This window comes from Bombus impatiens, unplaced genomic scaffold (genome assembly GCF_000188095.3).
Source record: "Bombus impatiens unplaced genomic scaffold, BIMP_2.2 scf_0151, whole genome shotgun sequence".
NCBI classification, from domain to species: Eukaryota; Metazoa; Arthropoda; class Insecta; order Hymenoptera; family Apidae; genus Bombus; species Bombus impatiens.
Genome location: NT_176570.1, coordinates 606,775 through 628,661, shown reverse-complemented (window position 1 = coordinate 628,661; position 21,887 = coordinate 606,775). Strand labels below are relative to the sequence as shown.

General features: G+C 35.1%; 3 protein-coding genes across 16 annotated transcripts in view; all 3 read right to left on the bottom strand.

Moving 5' to 3' along the window:
- Positions 1 to 9,139, bottom strand: LOC100749832 (R3H and coiled-coil domain-containing protein 1). 7 transcript variants are annotated; one of them, XM_024365836.2, is made up of 9 exons: positions 8,917 to 9,055; positions 5,787 to 6,049; positions 4,545 to 4,691; positions 3,052 to 3,185; positions 2,850 to 2,970; positions 1,827 to 2,760; positions 1,504 to 1,744; positions 1,196 to 1,432; positions 1 to 1,103 (listed from the first exon to the last, which is right to left on the bottom strand). In XM_024365836.2, the coding sequence occupies exons 4-9, from the start codon at positions 3,113 to 3,115 to the stop codon at positions 1,039 to 1,041; spliced, it is 1,662 nt and encodes a 553-aa protein (XP_024221604.1). In that variant the 5' UTR covers positions 3,116 to 3,185; positions 4,545 to 4,691; positions 5,787 to 6,049; positions 8,917 to 9,055; the 3' UTR covers positions 1 to 1,038. The 7 variants fall into 7 exon arrangements, with proteins under 7 accessions (XP_024221604.1, XP_012237786.1, XP_024221602.1 ...); XM_012382363.3 differs by having other exon boundaries at positions 5,787 to 5,925; positions 8,917 to 9,054; XM_024365834.2 differs by lacking the exon at positions 5,787 to 6,049 and having other exon boundaries at positions 8,917 to 9,139.
- Positions 9,140 to 10,445: 1,306 nt separating this feature from the next.
- LOC100748568 (polycomb group RING finger protein 3) lies at positions 10,446 to 13,157 on the bottom strand. Its single transcript, XM_003487340.4, has 5 exons — positions 12,938 to 13,157; positions 12,319 to 12,609; positions 12,080 to 12,225; positions 11,861 to 12,004; positions 10,446 to 11,790 (listed from the first exon to the last, which is right to left on the bottom strand). Exons 2-5 carry the CDS (start codon positions 12,593 to 12,595, stop codon positions 11,665 to 11,667), a joined length of 693 nt encoding a protein of 230 aa, XP_003487388.1. The 5' UTR covers positions 12,596 to 12,609; positions 12,938 to 13,157; the 3' UTR covers positions 10,446 to 11,664.
- Positions 13,158 to 13,800: 643 nt separating this feature from the next.
- LOC100747636 (fibroblast growth factor receptor homolog 1) overlaps positions 13,801 to 21,887 on the bottom strand; it is a 112,379-nt gene continuing 104,292 nt past the window's right edge. For 7 of the 8 annotated variants that reach the window (XM_024365833.2, XM_012382370.3, XM_012382371.3 and 4 more), the window contains 8 exons: positions 21,181 to 21,573; positions 18,645 to 18,832; positions 17,886 to 18,018; positions 17,047 to 17,535; positions 16,325 to 16,823; positions 16,009 to 16,149; positions 15,815 to 15,920; positions 13,801 to 15,590 (listed from right to left, as the gene is read on the bottom strand). In XM_024365833.2, coding sequence (XP_024221601.1) covers positions 15,483 to 15,590; positions 15,815 to 15,920; positions 16,009 to 16,149; positions 16,325 to 16,823; positions 17,047 to 17,535; positions 17,886 to 18,018; positions 18,645 to 18,832; positions 21,181 to 21,573 — 2,057 coding nt within the window. In that variant the 3' untranslated portion in view covers positions 13,801 to 15,482. Of the gene's footprint in view, positions 15,591 to 15,814; positions 15,921 to 16,008; positions 16,150 to 16,324; positions 16,824 to 17,046; positions 17,536 to 17,885; positions 18,019 to 18,644; positions 18,833 to 19,741; positions 19,924 to 21,180; positions 21,574 to 21,887 lie in introns of all 8 variants that reach the window. The other variant, XM_033319374.1, reaches the window with a different exon arrangement.

Genomic DNA, 21,887 nt, shown 5'->3' with positions numbered 1-21,887 from the left:
ATATATAAAATATTTTTATTCCCTTTTTCTTTTAATCCTCTTGTCAATTTTTGACAAAATTCTGCAATATAATATACAATATAGGTAACATATTCCTTGCATACATTGACTAGGATTTGGCAATACATATCTTTATTTCTCTGTTGGTAACAATTGTATATAAAAATACAATCTGTGTCAAATTCATTTTTTTCTCTTAGTAAATCTGTAATTCCTGTTGATATATTGTGATTGTGCGTCAAATCTTTAACATTCATGTAACAGATTTATATATGTATATGTAATATAATAAGTGGCATAATTCGTAACTACAATAATCTTACATTGCATATAATAATAAAATGCCACTTCATATTTCAGTAAAATTCATTACCCTAAAATCATAACTCTGTGAAGACACGCTGTGATTACATGTCATTGTAGCATATCGATGTATGTCCACGCATGCGTGCTTGTGTAAAAGGATATCCTCGGTTTATATCATTCTAACTTATTGTCTTGTATTACAATTGCACAACACAGCATTGTTTATCGTGTATATATAAATTTATAACAGAGAGGCAACTGTCGAGGTAAGAATAACCGTATATGTATATCATAAAACGCTTTTACATCTGTGTTCTTTTTTATATAGTTTCACTAATATGTCAAGGCTGTAAATCGCCCTCATCTAGATGTTTAGTTAAAATGCTTTAATACCCTTCCATTAGAAAATAGTACAACAGGCACGCTCATTCAACTGGTCTGAATATTATGATATGCATAATACATAGAAAATAAACAAGCACTGGAAAGTTCATTCTACCAGTCCTAAACAAGTATATCCGTTAATTGATACTTTTGTCATGCCACACTCATCTATTGGCAAGCAATTTCCCGTGTTCCCAAAACCAATCGCCAAATCAGTTCGACAAAAATGAGTTTGTCAAAAATGAGAATAGATGAGTAAGGCACAAATTCATGTAAATGCCATAAAACACTTACATAATGATGTAAATAATTCTCAATGTATGAACATTATATTTCCAACAAATAATGCTACTTTTCAGGTATAATGCCTTCCCAGGCATCTTCTCGCTGTTTGTTGGCTAATCTACGTTTTTCTAGAAACAAAGAAAAAACAACTTATTTCTGCTTTTTTAAAGCTTTTTTAAGCTTCAAACTGTGAGAAGTGTTTTGTGTAAATAATATTTACCTTTAGCCTCACGTAATACATTTTTCTCATGTTCGCGTTCCTGCCTAGCAGTAGCTAATTTTACACCTAAAGCACCCGTAACCAGTCGTCTAGCTAATGCTGCGCAAGTTTCTGGACGACTTCTGTACGGCTGTAAAAATTCCGCGCTCCTTTTTGCTTTTGTTTTACTCAAGGCTGTGGCCTCGCTCAAGGGTCGTGTTTTAACAAATGGATGGTCCGAAGCCAATACTTCAGCAGCTAAAACCGATTTAACGGGTGAGCACTTGTTACTGATAATGTCGGTGTAATTTTGACTCGTTTCTAATTACCAACAAGAGGACTACTGAAGACTCCAAGACAGTGTGTGTCATCTACCCACTTTAGTTCAAACCCACCATTCTTAAAAGGACTAAAAACAGCTGCTAAATCGCTGGTTTTAAATTCTGATGGAAAATTGTAAATTTCAACAACATGAGCAAATTCGTCGCTAGATACCTCGATGTGTTTAGTGTACGGTTTGTAATCGCTTTTCGGTTGTTCTATCACAACATTACCAACAGCCGCTGTTAACTGAAATAAAAGTAATTAACATTAAAAAAGTACATAGTTTTGTCGTTTTATGTTGGTGAATGGTAAATTCATAAATACTTGCCTCCTCGATAAGAGTTGGATCTAGACAATCACCATTATCGTCGAATAAACTGTCCCAGTCACATTCATCCCTATTAATCTTTTTAATTGGTGGAGAAGGTGGAGGTGCAGGTTTACTTTTCTGCCGCACAACCTTTTTTACTTTCTTCTCTGGTAGTGCTGTAGGAATAGGAATAACTTCCTTATTAGGTTGTTGTGGTTCTTTCTGTACACTATCTGAGATAATCAGCACGTTTGATACCATATTGCAACGCATCATTTGCGTGTTCTTTTGGTTTGTTATCTCGTCCTTATTTGAAATTTCCGAATGTTGTTTGTTATTTGCATTTGAATTAGTTACAACAATATCGTTATTACATTTATCAGATCTGTCTATTTCTTCATTAACATTAACTTCACTATATATACATGTCTCAACTGAGTCTAAGTTATTGTTATCTTCACTAGAATTACTAGAGATTTCTTGTTCTTCAATAATTCCTGAATGAAATGTATCAGTTGTCTCACATTTAGTTTCAGGAGCAGTAGTACTGTCTGTATCATTTGGCACATCTTCATTTAGATTATCTAACTGCTTAGTTGTTATTTTATCACTAGTTTCCATCGTAAGTCCTTTTGGAATAACAGAAGAAGTCGGGTCCTTTGGATCTTCTTGCAGACAGATATTAATTTCAGATTCATCATTACTTTGATTATCATCAAAACACGTATTTAGTTCCTTTTGTTCACATTCTATACTTTGTTGTAAACTAGAATCTGTTTCTTTGATATCTAAACTTGATTTTGATTGGCCATGAGAAGCAGAGGACGGATTGTCCTTAACTGAACGACTCACACGAATAGATTCTACTGGCTGAGGACTCCCTTCTGTTTCCAAACTTCTACGATGTCTTGGTACATAAACTGCGCGATCTGGCCTTCTCTGGCGAGAAGATCTTAATAAAATTCAGTTAAAGATATTTACAATTTATTCTTTGAATTATAAGAAAAGTAAATAGACGAAAGTATTTTTACAATTTCTTACTTTGCAGTAGACGAATCTGCAGCTGCTTGTATTTGAATTTGGTCCATATTTGTTTGAAGTTCATTTCTGGCCCTCCTGGCAGCTGGCGGCCTATAGATTTCAACCGTTGGCGTTGATTTTACTAAAAGTTCGAATGACAAATTTAATTAACTTTACACTATCTTTTTCAGATATGAAGTTTTCAATATAAGTTTTTAATTACCTTGTCTTTGAATTCGTACGCGTTCTGGAGATGCAGAGGGCGATCGTCGACCTTCAACGCCCATCTCGAACAAGGTACCAGTACCTTTCGTTACACAACTTGTTGTACACTGTTCACCATTCAATTTTGGGTCCCTTGAATATTGAAAAATAAAATATTATAACCTTGTTATTTTATAATTAATTTAATACTTCTTTTTTAAGTCGGTTAAATAGTTCTCTGACGCGTCTGAGTACTACGTCACGCGACCTTGAGCCGGTCAGTTTCACTTTCGTTTACTGCTGCTACGTCGTAAGAATTTCATTCTTGTAAACTCATTTCGTAACAGTATTAGAATCGTCTGTGAATTTCGCGTAAATCTGATTCAATCTAGAACGAGTTCTACTTTCGAAGGAATCGAGCATTAATATAATCGTTTTTAAATTAATCGCGTTAAAATGATATTGCATCTTATGCGAAGAAATAGGTGTATTCCGTGATACAAAAACATTGAGAGTTTATAATTTAGTACTTTTACTAACTTTATAATAAATCTATTAAAAATTAATCCATTTTTTACATAAAATCCACTTCATAAAATATACTATTAAAATATAGTAACAATTTCTTCTCCAATTTAACACAAACACTATATATTTATCTACAATTATTATAGAAATCGCTGAACTATAATTGTTATCAGAATGTCTTCTTTATTGATAGGTTATCGATGGAGGGGCATCATTAAATGATTCACAACAGGAAATAATGAAATCCTACACTTTGTGATTTGTTCAGGTGATATATCACTGAAACGATTGAATGTAATAGCACTTTGCTAAATGACCACGGGATTGTATCTAGTTAGTTATCGAGAGAGGCATGTATGTGCTTGTTTATATCATATACAGTCAGTTGTAAAAGTCTATAGACACAATTGTAATCATAAAGGAAATGAAAAATAAACTTTGCTACAGAATCATCTATACTTACATATCAATACAAAATAGTTCTCATTATGCTCAGTATACTAATGTATTTCTTGAAGAAATCATAAATATTTAGATTACGAAGATCTTAAAACGGTTATACCAGTAATTACAAAACCTTTAATTCCATTACTGCTAAAAAGATAGTAAACTGCAATTGATACCTATAGAGAGCTATAACGTACCTATAGACATACGTATATACATTTATATATTTTGTATTTCTTCAGTTCTTTTCTTTTTTAAATACAGACGTAAGGAACTGTGATATTTATTTAAATATACATTTAACTGCAATTAATACAGAATTGAATACCAAAAATATTGTAGGATCTAACATCTTGATTAGAATACTTCGAACTTGATGGTGATGAACGAAGACCTTTGTGATGGACTGTACGCAACATCAAAGGCTCACTTCACGAAGCAAGATCGGAGTGGTGGGGATAGCAACGGCCACTTAACGAAGCAATGTCACTATCTATATATATAATACATGTATCATAACAATAGGCACTTCGATACCTTATCACGTCACTTTTGTAACACACGACTGTCCGTCTGGCAGAACCCTGGCCGATCGAGAATGTATGCAGATCGGCAAAACGGTCCTGCACCAGCTGGTGTATAATATATCTTCGATAGTTGTTTACAGGTGGAAAGACGAGTACCCTGCAAAAGTGAAAAGAACGCGTTACGATCACGGCTGAAAGTGAGACTGGACTGAGGACGGGTGAACGTAACCGCCTTGCCCCGGGCCACTTTGCCCGTATCCTGTCAGATGAACACAGGCAGGCTAACTTTTACATAACATTTCACTTTCTCCTTCTGTGATTTTCTTAAAATTAGAGCCATCCTTGGTCCGAATAATCACGTATCATTTCGGCCATTCCACAGACACATAATACGGATATTTGCATGAAAAAGTTGGGCAAAGATGTAGGACAACTTTTTAGTAAAAAAATATTATCTTAAAAATATTTTCGCTCGGATCATATACAAGCCACATCGATTAACTTCATCAATATTGTTTGATTTTTAATTAAACACTGATTACTTATTGCGATATTAAAATTATGGATCATGTAAAAAACAATTTCTTGATTATTCTTTCATCATTTATTTCGAAAATTTTCTCCTTGCAACTTACATAACTATCTATATTTAAACTCTGATTTTATATAAGATATTTCATGCCTAAATGCTTCCTCTGAATAATTCTCTTAATTTAATACTATTTGCTTAAGGCTCTCCAAATTTATCTTTATGCTATTTCGTAGAGCAATCGAATGACTCAACTGTAAACTTTCAAAGTACTTCAATGCCGTACGTACAAAGAAAAAGGTCGTTAATAATTTATTCGTAATGTATCCGATTCTTTTTGTGAATGAAAATTTTGCAAGCGAAACAAAATTTCTGAAATCGACTTTTGGCCAACTTTCCGATACAAATTCTCCATTATGCGCCGACATCACCACCGTTACAACCGTGTTACATTTCACATACATAATCAGATTTCATGGAAACCGGCTATTACGTTCAACCGGAATAAAACGGTCGGATAAAGGCGGAATTTATTATGTGTAACGTCGTAACCGGATGTTTTTAGAAAGCATTGAGAGCATTAGAACAGGCGCAAGCAATACACAAAAAGTAGGAAATAGGAAACGAACTCTCAAGATCTAGTGGAAGGCAATTTCAGTCTCGGTAGATAAATAAAACTATCTAGACCAATATGGATGCTGGAAAACAAGATAAAATTCTCACCTTAACGTCGTTTCACGATAGTTAAATTACATGCCAACCGTTCAGGTGGAACGAACCATGTAGCGTGATAAATCGGGGTTCTCTGCGCTTCTCTTTCTCTTATAGCCAGATATGAAAGCCGAGAAGAAAAAGAAATCGACTGCAACAGACCGAACAAAACAACCGTTCCACGCTATCGTCTGATCCGGTTGATGAATCGTCGTTCCAAGAGTAAGATCTATGTTAATTACGTTTCAGAGACGACTAAATCGACGAGCCTTGAACTACAAAGAAGAAACAGAGTCCCGTGCGACTCGTAAGTGTTGCGTGGTTCACGTAATCATGCGTATACGTGAGCGACATACGACGAGAGACCGGTTGCACTCCATAGATTAACAATTATTCGTGCCATTCAAAATCGACCATCTGTCCCCCTGACGCGTGATTTCAATAATTAACGAGTTTAGGTGGCAAATGACGTAAGTGAAAGAGGTGAGGATTTTTTGGGTTAACACACGTATGATATTTTTGACGCTTACATCGTCGTTATTGGGCTTCTAATATTTACTACCTTCAGAGATATTGAACGTTTTATAGAGTTAGTTAATCTTCCGAGTAGTTTGCGTTCTTTTTTTTTTAATTATAGCAAAATTTTCGCCAAAAGAAATAAATTTTCCTATTTGTCATCTAAACCTAAACAATTATTCAATATGGCGGACGATCGGGGCTTTCTTTCCTTTCCTTTTTATTATCTTATTTCTTAAGCAAAGTAATTATGACATTAAACATTTTTTATCGATAAAATATCTACAAATTGTATTTTAAAAGTTTTAAGGATAGAATATGCTTAATTACGAACGGTCCATGAAATATTTATGAAATATTGGAACTGCATATTGAATAATCAAAGAACTGTACATATTACGGTATTCTTATATAATATGTGTTTGTAGTGACAGTTAATCTTGTGTAACCGTATGGTACATTATTTTCGTTGTCGTTGATGGAGATAATACGTTCCATTAAAATTTACGTTTCGTACAAATTTTCTTTTGTTATCTAGCGACGTACGCAACTTCCGCCATCTACGGAGGGCTAATTAACTAATAACCGTAACTTAAAAACTTATTATGTATTCCCATCTTACTGCAATATTCTAAATCAAGTGCAAGGAACCATATGATGTTAATTAAAAACAGAAATGTTAATTAGAACTATTGACATCTATGAAACGCATTCTTATTTTCTTCAGGCAACCTGCCAATGCGTCACAGTTCTTTTATGTTTCTCAAAACACTATGTAGTTTGCTAAAAATATAAATGTACAGCGAAAAATAAAACGCGTAAACGTTTGAAATGCGCGGGGAATGTGAGAAAAGAAAAAACGGTCTAATGTAATGGAACAATCTGAGGATGGAATGGAACAATCTATTATAAACAAGAAAATCTATGAATATTTTTATCACGCGACAATTGATTGTGATCTCGTTTCATTTTTTTACACTACTTAATTTATATCAAGTTAATTTACGAAAGAATTTCGATTTTATATCATTAATAATTGAAGAATCGAAATGTTACACTCGCAGAAAAAAAGATAACACATTTTGTAACTTTGATAATATGTGTGAGGTATATATGGAAATACAGTCTTTCTTATGTACATCTTGTAAAACAAGCTTTTTGAGTCGATGTTAGTAATCCTTAGATGTAAACATTGTACTTCGAATGAATAAAAAGATAGCATAATAATTTCACATGGCCCTGATAGATGTAAATATTATTACCACGATGTATGGACAGAAGAAAAAGTTTCAAGCAGCCGACAACTAAGATGCTAAGGAAGCATCATGGTATGGGCAGGTATTGGTTATCATAGAAAAACGAAAATTGTCTTTGTATAAAGTTGCATGAATAGTTAAAGGTATATTGAACTGAAGATACAAACACATGCAGTAACAAGTACTGATAAAAATTATATATTCCAGTAAGATAGTACTGTCGTTCAACAGATAGTTATAAAATATTTTGTTGATAAAAAAAAAAAAAAAAAATGGGCGTTCTGCAACGGACAGCAAGATCTTCTGAATTGAAAATTATTGGGGAGAGCTTGCAAGAACGGTTTACAGAAAGGGGGCTCCACAAAATACTAACATTGTATTATTTTCAGTAAATATAAGTAAATTTTCATTTTTTCGTAGTATGTGCTATCAGTTTGACTCATTGAATTCTTGTAGTTTTTAATTTTACGGGTAAGAAAAACGTATTTATACTCCGAGAGCATTTCATATTGTAAGTTTATATTCAAAAGAAGTTTATTATTTTTCTATTTTTCTTCATTATCGAATAAAGTTTTACGAATTTACACATTGTGCTATTTTCTTGTTCAGGAGTGTAAATGATGTAAATGCTGGATGTAAAGATCTTCAGTGCAAACAAGAAATATTGGTTTATAGTCAAAATGCATATTTACGATTGTCTTAAAAGCGCAAATAAATTAATCAGCGTTCAAATTTGTATTTAGTATGAAATTTATATTTTTTCAAAGTCAAAGTAGCCTGTGTATATGTACACCTTAATTTCCGAATATTTTAATCACTTGCAGTAATACAGACCAATATACGTTGTCTGGAAGACAACGATATCAACCATTTACCTTTAGTGCAAGATATTTATAAATACTGCACAGAGGCCATAAAACACATCAATAACAAACACATTGAACACTTTTCAACAGTTCTATGGTATCCTAAATCATTTAGGTTATAAAGTTAATTCTAATTGCCTTTGAATTTCAGATTGTGTGTCAAGGATACAAATAAATTTAACATAACGCGTCTCTGCTAACATTCTAAACTAAATCGCCAATAAAAATTGCGGGTTATCAAATCGATTCTATTTATGACAGCGTATATTATCTCATTTTCTTGCGTGATTGACAAACGTCAAGTACTTTTACATTGTTGAGATATATCTTTAAGAGATTTAATACCGATGATTCCTCGGAGAAAACTTTACGTTGTAGTATCATAGACGTTCGTAGAAATTGAAAGTGAAAAATGTTTGAAGACACGTTGTGAAAAGACCGTAGTGATCTAACCTTTAAAGGCGCGTCGTTGCATCAGGAAATGTGATCGTTTGGCTCTCCTACCTTTTCCGTTTCTTGTCCCTTGAAAATAGAGTCACGTCGTGCTCCACGTCCTCGGAGAAAAGGCTATCTTGCAAGCTCATTTATCTGCGAAACTGCGCGCAGATCGGACATACGAGAAAATTACTGACACTCAGAATTAAATTCATACAGAGTTCAACGAATCCACGTTTACCGTGTTGCTGCAGTGCAGCCACGGTCTCTACTCGACGCACATTGACCATAAACTACCTTAGAATGTATCGCGCATGCGTTCATTTGCTTCTGCCTGTATAGCTACTGCGCAGGCGTACCTTTTTAAATCGCGAAGCCATTTTGATGCGAAATTTTACGCGCGGAAGTATCGTATCGAAATTAATATAAGTTTTACATTCTAATTCATTAATTTCGTAATATCTTTTTGTAAAATGGAATTGTAAGCATTTGTAAGGAATCTTCTTAGATTTGGTAACATGAAATGTGTTTTGATGATGAAATTAGCTTAGTTTGGTGCAAAATTTTACCTGCGTAAATGTGGTGCTTATTTCTATGCATTTCGTCTGAAAAATTAATGTAAGTTTGTGTACTCTAATCTATTAATATCGTAATATTGTTTCGTAAAATGGAATTGCAAGCATTTGTAACGAATTTTTTGACTGAAAAATATGAAATGTGTCATCGATCGAAAAACTAAGAATTGCATGGTTTTTTACGTGAACATCATTATTGCATAACTGTATGATTCAAGTTCTCTCATTCTTTTGAAAATATTTGAAAGGTGTATAGAGACTTTCTAAATAGTGGGGCAAGGTAGCTTTGTATTATTCGGATGGAATTAGTATTCTGTGAATAAACCTTCTTAGCATCTGTTTGGTGGCCACGCAATGTTAGATAATAATTTACCGCCATTTTGTCTGTAATACGATTCAAAAAATTCGTTACATCATTTCAACAGACTAAGATATTTGAAAGAATTTTGCAACTAGACTACAGATGTTTATGCATATATTATACAAATTTATAGATGTAGTAATGTACAAAATACACGTAATATATATAAAAATATATAAAATATTCAAACAGTAACTATAAAAAGTGACTGATAAGTGTCAATACTTTAAGGGACGAATCTACACATTAAAATAAGTAAAACACGTCATATGAACTCAAAAACCAAGATACGTAGAGCAAATGTTCATATAATTTTCATTATTTATTTTATTATGTAGATTCATTTTCTGAAATACTAACATACATCTATAAATCACCCTGAATTTGCACATTATATTTGTTATAGTATTTACATATTAATTAATTAAATGCAAGCACAGTAAGGTTCATATTATTTAGTGATACTTTCATATGACTACAAAAGTTAGTATAATAACAATTAAATATAGAACCTGATAAAAAGATGTTTCATTGGAAAATAAGAATATATGCAAATATTTTTTGTAGCCACTGCATACAAAGATATAAATTTGCATAAACATTCGCAGTTTATAAGTTTCTTACTTTTTTGATGATAATTGAATTCTTGTTAATCGATTCAGTTGATACTGTACAAAACATAATATTTATTTAATAATTTATGGAGATACACACATAGTGTACAACATACAAGCCTTGGCATTCATAAAATGCCGTTACTTTGTAAAGTAAACTGCACTTTATTTATTTCTTCCCTCTAGAATATTTATATACAATCACACAACTTTGTTTCCTTCACTTTACACTGTTCGCCAAAACAAGTTCATTTAACTACTAAGCGATATGTGGCCCTGCCTGTTTCGCTCAACGCATCGTTGTCCTTATCAAATCCCTCGAGAAAATATGTTTGATAAAATTCTTTTGTATCCTGGTATTGAGTGAAACTCGGGGCCTGAATTAGAATGTGTACAGCGCATAAACATACAAAGTTAAAAGGGTCCAAATCTTCCAGTACTTAGACCCAGGTTATTTTTTCCATTTTTTCCCCTTTCTCTAATACAAAGCTGTGTCTACGCGCAATATTCTGTCAAATATTCTGTCAAATATTCGGGATTCTGTCAAAAATATTCTATATACAATTAGGGTATGTATAAAAAGAAATTTACGTCTTAAGATTACAAGAAGAAAGATGATCTTTTGTTCTGTTGCCATGCGCGGGAAAGCAACAAATTTTTATCCGTGACACATACCGATTGCTATTTCTGTATCTCCGAACTAAAAACATTACTTATAAAGGATCGATACGAGAACACGCAAGGTGCGTCACGGTAATATAAAACTAAACATTTAGAATCGCATTTAGCGATACTGTCAGCGAACGAAAAAGTTACCTTCTCGTTGTCACAGTGTCGCTATGATTTCTTCATCTACTTATATTTATGCGTTACACAAATATAGATCAATAATTCGTAACGAACATCAGAAAGGCGAGTTAATGTAACTCAATCGAAGATAATATGCAAACGATCCCAAACTTTAACTAGAAAGGAATAAAATGATAATCGAATGTATAGAATTGCTATCGTAACAATATGCCGTGTTAATGATTATTGGTAATCTGGTTAAAGCAATTCTTTCTATTGCTGGGATAGAAAATTGCAGGTGTAAAGCAACTCTGTTTCGTCGCAGGAAATTATTCTCGGAATTAAATTTCTTTACTGTGCCAAAAACACAGAAATAAGTACTATGACGAGCAATACACGGATAGAACTAGCAAACGTATAAAATAGGTACAAGATTTTTTGTGATTTTCATCGCATATCGAACATAGAGATATTAGTCTTATATGTCTATTCGTGGTCTATATTGTAACCTTAAAGGTGGGTCCCGGAACCTCCATCTTGTTACATAAACAAATTTTAACGTGTGGTCCTTGCCTAATAATTCATCATTGCACAATATATCAATCTGCAAAGAGCATCATTAATTAGTAATGCAATATAAATTATGATATGAATTTTTCATAATTTTTACTCACATCCCGATATTTTTCCATTCCATTTAACACTTTCTTGGCAATAAACTTTTTCAAATGTGTAATGGTTGCCTGGGCAGAGCACCTAATAAATCTTCGTTTTAAAGTTTTCAAGCTTGTATTTATGCATTCCAAACATACGTTAACCTGTGAAAACATTTGCTGTTTATAATTATCAAAACTTATTCAAATATAGAGTACACAATTTTTATCTCTCTTTACCTGCTCATCAGTACGGTGATAGTCTGATTCTGCATGTGCATCAGCTGTTGCTTTTTCTTCCTCAACATCTCCAGCATTTGGTAGGATATCTTTAGGGCAAGGTAAACCTCTGGCTCTATAAAATTCTCTTTCTCTTTTAATTTCATCTGAAGATAAATATACCAGATTAATCGTGTTGTCAGTTATAGAGGATTTTTAAGTTATCTTATCAGTTTTATTAATGGTAAGACAATGCTAACTCTCTTGAAGATCAGGAACTAATTTGTAGACAATATCCTGCATAGTTCTGTCAAAGCTAATATATTGGAGGGGATGTGACTGATGTATGACAATTTGGCATGTTGGACAGGTATGCTTCTCTTCTAAATGTTTTACTAGACAGCTTTTGCAAAATGTGTGTAAACACTCGGTAACAGTAGTGGCATCTATCAAGTATCCCTTGCATATCTTGCACGTTATGTGGCTGTTCAGTGTTTTCAACTTGATTCTCCTCTCCATGGCACTGGTAATCACCATTTAATAAATATTACCTGAGACATCATACAAATGCGATCAGATTTCAATGCTATCAAATCGTTCTAAACCTGTTACTTTATAAGACTAAAATCTTACACAGTAATTAACGATACTATTATTTTCCAAAAAGAAAAAGACTGTTGACATAATGGTTGACATAATGACATTATTATAGAAATGGCCAAAATTTGGCAATACATAAAACTCATAGAATTCGTTCTACTGACACATGGTTTAAATAGTTTAAAATTTGTAAGGAAATAAAATAAAGGTTATTACACAACGATCTGAAGGAGAAAATAAGTACTGAGCTCAGTAAAAAGTGGGTTATCGGATTCTAACCTGAATGTCGAGTGTTAGCACACAATGGCAACTATCACTCGTGTTATTCGTTAGGAAGTTTCATTCGTATGGTCCGTATTATTCTTGGCATTTTTTGTCGTTGAATCGAAGCGAAATGGAGGAATACAAAATTAAACGTTCGACTAAAAACCTGGTAAAAACAACTTAGTGTAAATGTGACTCATGACAACAAAACGAACTGATCTCAGCGCCATCGTTTGTCTTATGGGTTAGCTTATCTCTGGACACGCGGTTTCGTTTGGTGGTGGGGAGTTCTCCAATGCCCTCAATATGTCCTCGATCAATCATAAACTAATTTGTTTATTCGTTTAACCGTGTCGATGCATGCATATCTATTTTTTACGCGCGCGTGACTCGTTTGACTTCAACCTATATTAATTAGAGATACTTGAAAGGATTTTGTATTTGTTTCTTTTCTTAATCGTAAACATTTAATAAATATGAGTTAGTCATACGGTTTTTAGCTTAGCTCATTGTTCAGCCTTAATTCAATAATTAATATAGTTCATTAGTTATAATTTCGTTTTCTGCTACGAAATGTTTTTATAACCTATTATTATGTATATAACATTAAAAGAAAAATAGCATTGAAGCAACCTATAGCATTATGATTTTCAGCCCATTAATTACAATAACCTTGGGGAATTTTCTCAAAAATAATAATTTAGTAGTTGCAAAGATTCGATTTAGAATAACGATATATATTTAGATTGTGAAAATTCGTTCGACGTTTCTCAATCCTTCTCAGAATCCCAAATTTGTAACATCTAAAATTAATAAGAACCGTGAAAATTGCAAAAACCATGCGAAAACGTCTGGAAATAATAAATGTAGACATTGAGTAATGTGGGTACAGTTTCCAGTGATTTATTCGAGACGAAACTCACGTTACAATAATAATCCAATATTTATGCAGACTATACATACAATCTACCTTGGTAAATGCTGATTTACTGGCTACCTTTAGGTGCTGGGTAACGAAACGAAAAAGAAAAAGTTGAGAAAAACTTTTAAATAAACAGATCGGTGCTATGTACAAAGAATCTTCTCTCATTTTTGTATATTATTTTCGTTGATCAATTGATTAATCTCCATTCTATATTTTACACGTATCTCGCCTCATTCGTTCTATAATAATACAAAAAAAAAAAAAAAAAAAATAGCGTTAACGACATCCTAAAATACATCCTAAGTAACAATATACAGAGAAATAAATTATCTACTACTAAGCACCTCTCGCATGCACCATTTATACATCTTTATGCATTTTACATCCACGTGGACGATGCAATGAATTTTCTCTCCATCATCTTCTTCTCTATCTTCTTTTTTTCAATTCCTTCTTCTTCTTATTTTTTTTTTTTTAACATTTGTCATGTGCAAAATTGTCTTCCGTCGTATTGTCAAGAAACTGTACAATATCCTTTGAATCGTATTCGTCTCTCCTCGACGAAGACACTCCCGTTCGGATCACAACGTAGAAACTCGCGTGGTTAAAAAAAAAAAAAAAAAGACGATTAAAAACTCGACGAATCGTATCATTCACTTACAATCTACAATCTTCTTCCATCTTTCTACAAAAATTCGAAGATTCGCGCTCGTTGTCCACTAGAGTCCATTCACGTAGAAACGCTAACATAATACATATCATTATACCTTAATAACCGAGTTCGAGCTATGTTACAGAGAAACGTACAGGTTTTATTAATTGACTAGTTACAAACACTTTTCGAGATGATCCTGTAGATCAGGTATCTCTTCTGTGCAAACCTGATGCACCATATACATATATATGTACGTGTTTCTTCTTCTCTTCATATTAACGAATACAAGAAGCCCTGGCGGAACTTTCCTTCTATCTCCCCTCTCTCTCTCTCTCATTCTCTTTTCATTCATCTTCCCAAGGCACTTATCAATGGCACGGTAGTATAACATGTACAAAATTGGACGTGAATATTTTGTAAGAAATTTTATTCTTTATTATATATCTCACGCTTCGGCTGCCATAGTAGTTCAGGTGTGCAGCAAAAGTCTTCGATACGATTCTGTTACGACAGAAACCTGAGAAACGCGTGTACGTGAATCACGTGGAACAAACGCACGTTCCATAATAGTAATCGATTTCCCAGGATATAAAGATAACAGGAAAATAAATACAATGTTGTTCGTAAGAAAATCAGTCTCCTCGAAGGCCGGAGTTTTCTTCCTCGATCGTTACTTTCTTCCTTCTTCTTTTTCTTCTTCCTTAAATTCTACGGAATACGCGCTAAACAATTCAATACTGATTTATATTATTTGGCGTGTTCGCTAGGTCAGTCGGTAGATCGACTTTCGTTCACCAGCGTTCTTCGACTATAAAATAGCTTTCTCTTCTTCGTGATCTTCGTTCGTTCTCTTCTTCGCATCTGACCCCTCGTCCTTCTCGTGCTTCTATCTTCTGCGCTTCTTTCGTTCGTTGTCCATTCCGGATCTTTCTCAGAGTTTTTACACAATCTTCGGCGAAAACCGATCGTTCGTGGGATTTTCACAGTAGGTAAGGGAATTTTTCTTCGCCCTCGTCGTCGTCGGCTTCGCTGGACTCTTGACTGGACGGCGGCGTGTCTAGCTGCGGGAGGCCAAGGTCCAAGTATTCCTAAAACGATACGTTACATCGTTCCTTAAATTCCAAACACATTAGGATTATTTTGAATATAACTGAGATTCGAAGATTGGAAGAAATAATCGAACGACCGAGTAATCCTCGCGCAAGGCAAACGAATGATTATGTAAATCATTGAAGCTTGGAAATTCTCTTCTGCTTGAAAGGAACTTCAAAATCTCAATCTCGGTTTTCAGAGAATATTTCGAGTTTCTTACCTCGTTCGCAGTTATCGTTAATATCCTATCGAGATCCTCGACCAGTTCCCCAAACATTGGTCGTTCGTTAGGCTGGTAACTCCAGCAATCCCTCATCAACATGTATCTGCAACGTTGTTTCATTTTATTAGTATCGCGTATTAGTATTCCGTCACGATGAAAAACGCATGGTAAATTGTAAAAGTTGCATTTACATTTCGATGGAGCAACACGGTGGTTTCTCCATTCGATGGCCAGTTCTTAGCAACTGGAACAATTTTTCTACGGATGGTACGGACGGATATGGGGTACCACCCAGTGTCATGATCTCCCACAACAGAATCCCGTACGACCATCTGAAACATTACGACGATAGACTCAAATTAGTCAACGAATATAAATGATACCAGTGTTAGGGACACTTTGTTAGACGCTATCAGACCCATTCGATTTTATACTTTCGAAAAGATAAATAATTCTTTACAACAAATGAATATTTATCCAATTACTAAGAATATTTCTTATACTCACACGTCGGACTGAGTGGTATAAACTCGATGGAAGAGAGCTTCGGGTGCCATCCACTTAACCGGAAGTCTTCCGTCTGTGGTTTTCCTGTAGTAGTCGTGACAGTGTATGTCTCTAGCGAGACCAAAGTCAGCGATCTTCAAAACATATTCATCACTGACTAAAACATTCCTGGCAGCCAGATCCCTGTGGATACACCTTCTGCTCGCTAAATATTCCATCCCTCTAGCTACCTGATAGGCGAACGATACTAGGTCCTTTTGGGTGAGAGTCTTTTTCTCTTTTGGTTCTTGGCCAATGGTCGGTTCGTATCCAGAGGAAGGTCTGTGATCCCGTAGAAAATCACGAAGGTTTCCATGCGGAGCGAATTCTACGACCACGTACAATGGCCCGCCTTGTGTACAGGCTCCTAACAGATTGATTATGTTCACGTGCTTGCCGATCATCTTCATCATCTCCATCTCAGATACCAAGTCCATCATTTCCGCGTCGGTATGACCCTCTGTGGAGAAATTAGTCACTGGGTAATTAGGTCAAATGATTGGTGTGTAATTTTTTGCATAGATTAGAATTATTTTTAGATAGTTTTGATGAAAATCGAATGAAAAAGGAGTTCGAGCGAGAAAGAATGAAAAACGTGAAGAAGGAGCGAAGCTAGGAAAATCATAACGAGGAATTCAAGCAACTTCGAACGATCAGAATGAAGCGTCGGATAAAGCGTCTACCTTTCAGCATCTTCACAGCTACGACGCAAGGAATCCCGGGTTTTCCAGTATTTGTTTGCGCCCTCACGACTTTTCCAAATGCGCCTTCGCCCAGGGTGTTTCCCAAAGTCAAATGTTCTCGTGGCAACTCCCAAGCACTGTCCACCGGAAGTTCGTACTCCGAGATACTTCCTCCATTGCTGTCCTCCGCGGCGACAGTCGATTTTTGTTTCTCGATCTTCACCACGGGCATCAGCAACGGTTCTTGAACGTTCTGCGCGTTTACTAAGTTCTGCTTCTCCACGATCACTTTCTTCGTCCATTGAGTCACGACTGCGGCACGTGCCGTCTCTATGGCCAGCAGCTTCTTCATTTTCTCGCGTTTCAGACGATGGAAAATGTATATTACCACCACCACGCCCACGGCGAAGAAGATGAAGAGGACAGCGGCGAGAACGTTCACGAGAATTTGTGGTTTCGCTGTCAATGGTATTCCATGGTCCTCCAAAGCTGGAGAATGAAGAAATGTTTATTAGAATTGGGGACGATGGACAGACGAAAAGGCAAGATTGTTATAAGGTGTTTGAGTATACAAATTTCTTGGTATACGTTTAGAGTACTAGAGATACTTCTTTAATTTTATAGAGAAATTTTTACTGTTTCTATTTTTAGGCAGAACGCGATAATCTTCTTGCAAATATAGCAAGATGATGAAGTTATTGACGTTAGGAAGTTTATTGGACAATTTTGAGAAAGAGCAGAATCCATTGCAAAGATGTCAATTATATCTCCTTCTAAACATAACTAAGGAACAAAACTAAGGAAAAGGGATTTTTATTATTACAAAAAGTTTTAAGTACATTCGACTACTCGGAGATAGGCACTGCTGAAGGTTTCTCCCAACGCGTTCTGCGCTATACAGGTGTACCACCCCTCGTCCTTCTGTGTCACGTTGTATAGCTTCAGTACTTCTGGATTGTCCGCGCCTTCCGCCTGTTGGAAAGAATTCAGTAGGATTTAGAGAAATGGAGGATTACAGCTTCGTTGCTTTGAGTAGGAGATGATTAAGTAAGGGGATGATTTGGCAAATGGTTGTACGTAAGGTCGTCTTCGATTTTAGTTATGGCATAGTTTCAGTTTAAAGAACTACAGAGAAATGATCTTCTTTATAAATATGAAGCTAACTGCAATTGAATGAAAACTAAGCGATTCTGATACTTGAAAACGTACAAAGATAGCTTGTAAATAAAATGAAATTTACTTGCAATCTTATCATACTGTGCAATTTAGATCTTCTGATGAAAGTAATATTCTGTTCCATAATTCTACGTTTCATAGTAATGAGAAGAATAATACTATGTTTAAAATGCAAAACTGACGCTTATGTAATAGTAGCTCAGACTTTAACAGAACCAATGCAAAATCGAAGAATATCGGATAAGAAAAAGTTAGAGTTAAAGAAAGTGTTATTAGGATCGTAAACAAGGAAACTTGAAAAATAGCTTTAGCGACATTTAAACTTTAAATTAATTTTGATCTATTGACGACACAAGAAGCGGAAGCGTATAAACGAAAATAGAGTGTGTTGCATGCAATTTCAAGTAGTTCTACGTGCCCACCTTGACCTCCACCCGGAAACTTTGATTGGTTTTGTTGACAGTGTCGAAAGACGTGTGATAACCGTGATACCATTCAAGATGACGATGCGCGTCCGACAGAACCTCGCAGGTCATAGTAACGTTGCCTCCTATCAGAACGGTCGTGTTTCTTGGAGGCCTGGTCAGTATCGGCCGATGTTTCACGCTCTCTACAGGAAAAATAGACCCAACCACCTTTTTTACCAAGCTCCAGTGTATCAGAGAATAGAAAGAGATGAAAAGAAATCTCTCGAGATCAAACTATTGCATCAAACTTGTATCACAGAGATCGGATATTAATAATAACGATTATAATTATTTTCATGGTTTAAGGAATTCTATGATTATATTTCTAAGATTTCGAGAATTAAGGTTGTACAATTTTTCTCATCATTTTTGAAGATTCTCAAAGACATTCAAATAATTTCAAAGTAATCAAGAAAGAAGAAAATTTAAAGAAATTTTGTGCGCGTTTGTGTGGAATATTAGTTAGTTCGAGTACTTTTTAATTCATTAGGAAGCAAGGAATGAAATAACACGTAAAAAATGTCTATTACATCATGTCAGTTTCTTCTATTACGATCTTTCTACAAGTAAGCTTGATCTCAAGAGACCTCGATCGTCGAATATCGAAGAAACAGATCGGAAGAAAAAAGAAGATAGAATACAGCAACATGACATTATTAAAACGTAAAAAAAGAACAAAATGAAACAATCCACGTGGCAGCACCTGAAATACCAAACGGCACATGTTTCCTTCACCGTATCGTTAGTCACTAGGATATTATTTAAAAATCGCCGCAGACAGTTCACATATCACCAGAATCCATTGGAATCTGTCTTGTTTTACATAAAATTTGTATACATTATTATACATAATCATTTTATACAAGTAGTGTTTAATTAAAAATCAAGAATTAGAGCGATAATTAAAGATCCATGGAGAAGACACAAGAACCTCCACCACCTAAACAATATGTACAGTTCTTATTCGAAAGTGGAGGATTAAAGCGATGATTATGAATCCATCGAGAAGACACAGGAACCTCCACCATCTAAGCAATCCGGTCTGTCTGTACCTGAAGAAGAATGCCGGTCGGTGAATTCTCCTGGTCACCAGGGTACTCGACTACTTTCAGCCATTGTATATACGGTTCGAGATCGGACACGATCGGACACTTGAACGTCACCGTGCTGTTCACCGCCGCGGTTACGTTCTTCGGGAAATCCACGTTGATGTATGGTTTATGAGGGAAACGCTCTATAGATGCAATGAAAATTCACGACTGTTTAATGTCGTGATCCCTTCTTTTCTATGCTAGACGGTCGTTGGAAATTTCTCATCGATAGTATTTCCAGCGGAGCACGTTTATGTTAATCATGGCTAGACTGTGGATATTTATACTTAATTTAAAAAATAAAACCCGAGTAGAGAATTGTCTTGCTTAGTAAAAATTACACTCTCAATGTATCAAATTGCTCATAAATGTATAAAGATCCGCAGTTTATTTATGACAATCTAATGTGCTGATTCCTTTCGTCGAGCGAAGAACGTGTAGCAAGCGATAATGTAAAAAGATATGGAATTTTTAGAAACTTTCCTTTAGAAATGTTCTTCTTTTATGCAACGCGATCGCTGGAAATTTCTAATCGATGGTATTTCCAGTGAAAGATGGATGGTAGATAGTAACGTGAGAAATGTTATGAGATTTGATAAGTTTGCAATGATCCAACGTCGTGATTCTTTTCTTCGTGCTACCCGGTGTCATAGGAATCTTTCAATGGTTGGTATTTCCATTGGAGAAGGTACAAATGGTAATTTAAAATTATTTGACCGAACATAGAAATTGCACAGTGATTAATGGTCGTTAATGTCCTTCTTCGAAAAATCCTTCTTCGATTGTTATCGTTGACTGTTACTGTTCCCAATGAAAAATAGGTGCAAATTGTATGGGTTTAAGAAACCTTCTTTCTTTACATAATCACTGAATATGTCGTAATATTTTCCATTGAAGAACGCATAGCAAATGATAATATAAAACGATATTGCGAAATTTAGAAACTTCCTGATCGCTGAATACCGCGATTCTTTTTTCATTTTAAAACCTACAACATCGTTCCACTATAGCTTACTTCGTTTATTCTAACTTCGTCGCAGCTAATTCAGCAAAAGCTAACTAACAGAAAACACAAATTTTTGCTTCCCCATTGTACTATCGTTCCCCGAATTGCTTTAATGAAAAGAAAACAGACGAGAGATCTTTCCAATAAATAGAAGAAAAAAATGAGACACTCGTTTACTCACTGACAATTTCAAGGCTACATTCGCTTTCCCATTATACATAGCATCCTTCCAATAAATAAGAAAAAAGAAAAATAAATAAAAAGCACGATGCACTCAACGCGGCTCACTGACAATTTCAACATTACACTTTACTTTTTCATTTCAACGTTACTCTTACTTCTCCATTACGCTGTACGTTTTAGTAAATAGAAAGATAAAAAATACGATACTCACCGACAATTTCAACTTTGGACGTGCGATTGATGCATCCCAGCTCGTTGCACACCACGCAAGTGTAATTGCCGCTGTCTTCAGGCACTAGATCCTCCAATCTAAAGGTCCACTTAGACATAACCACCGTGCCAAGCGTTCTTTTTGGTTCTTCGTTGTTCTTGTACCATGTGATGTTCGGCCTTGGGTTGCCAAAGCTTGGACACCGTAAACGTAACATGTTGCCAGCAGGTTTCACGACCACGTTTGGCATCTCTACGCTTTTATTGAACGACGGTGCTCGTACGGGAGCGGTGTTGTTGTGTTCACCGGCTGTTTCGTTCTCCAGTTTCTCGTTGTCCAGGTCGACCTCCGCGTTTTCGCTTTCCAGGTGCAACGATCGCGTTTCTGGCAAATCTGTGACACCGAGATTCGTGTTCTCTTTCATTCAGAATTAATTCGACAAATTAACTGGAGGATCTAGAATTGACTCGTTTAAACGAAAGATAGCAGCGTTAGGTTAAACTTGTAATACTTGAAGAGGGACTTTTGGAAAGGGAAGAAACATTGATTGGAATTTCGCATTAAAGGGAGTGGATTTTTGAAGTAATCTGATTTCTTCAAGTTTACGGATGATACAATGCAGGAAGAGCGAAACGAAATTATTTCTACGAATCCCTAAATTATTTAAAACCAAAGGTTTCCAAAGATATTTCGAAGCTGTTTGGAAT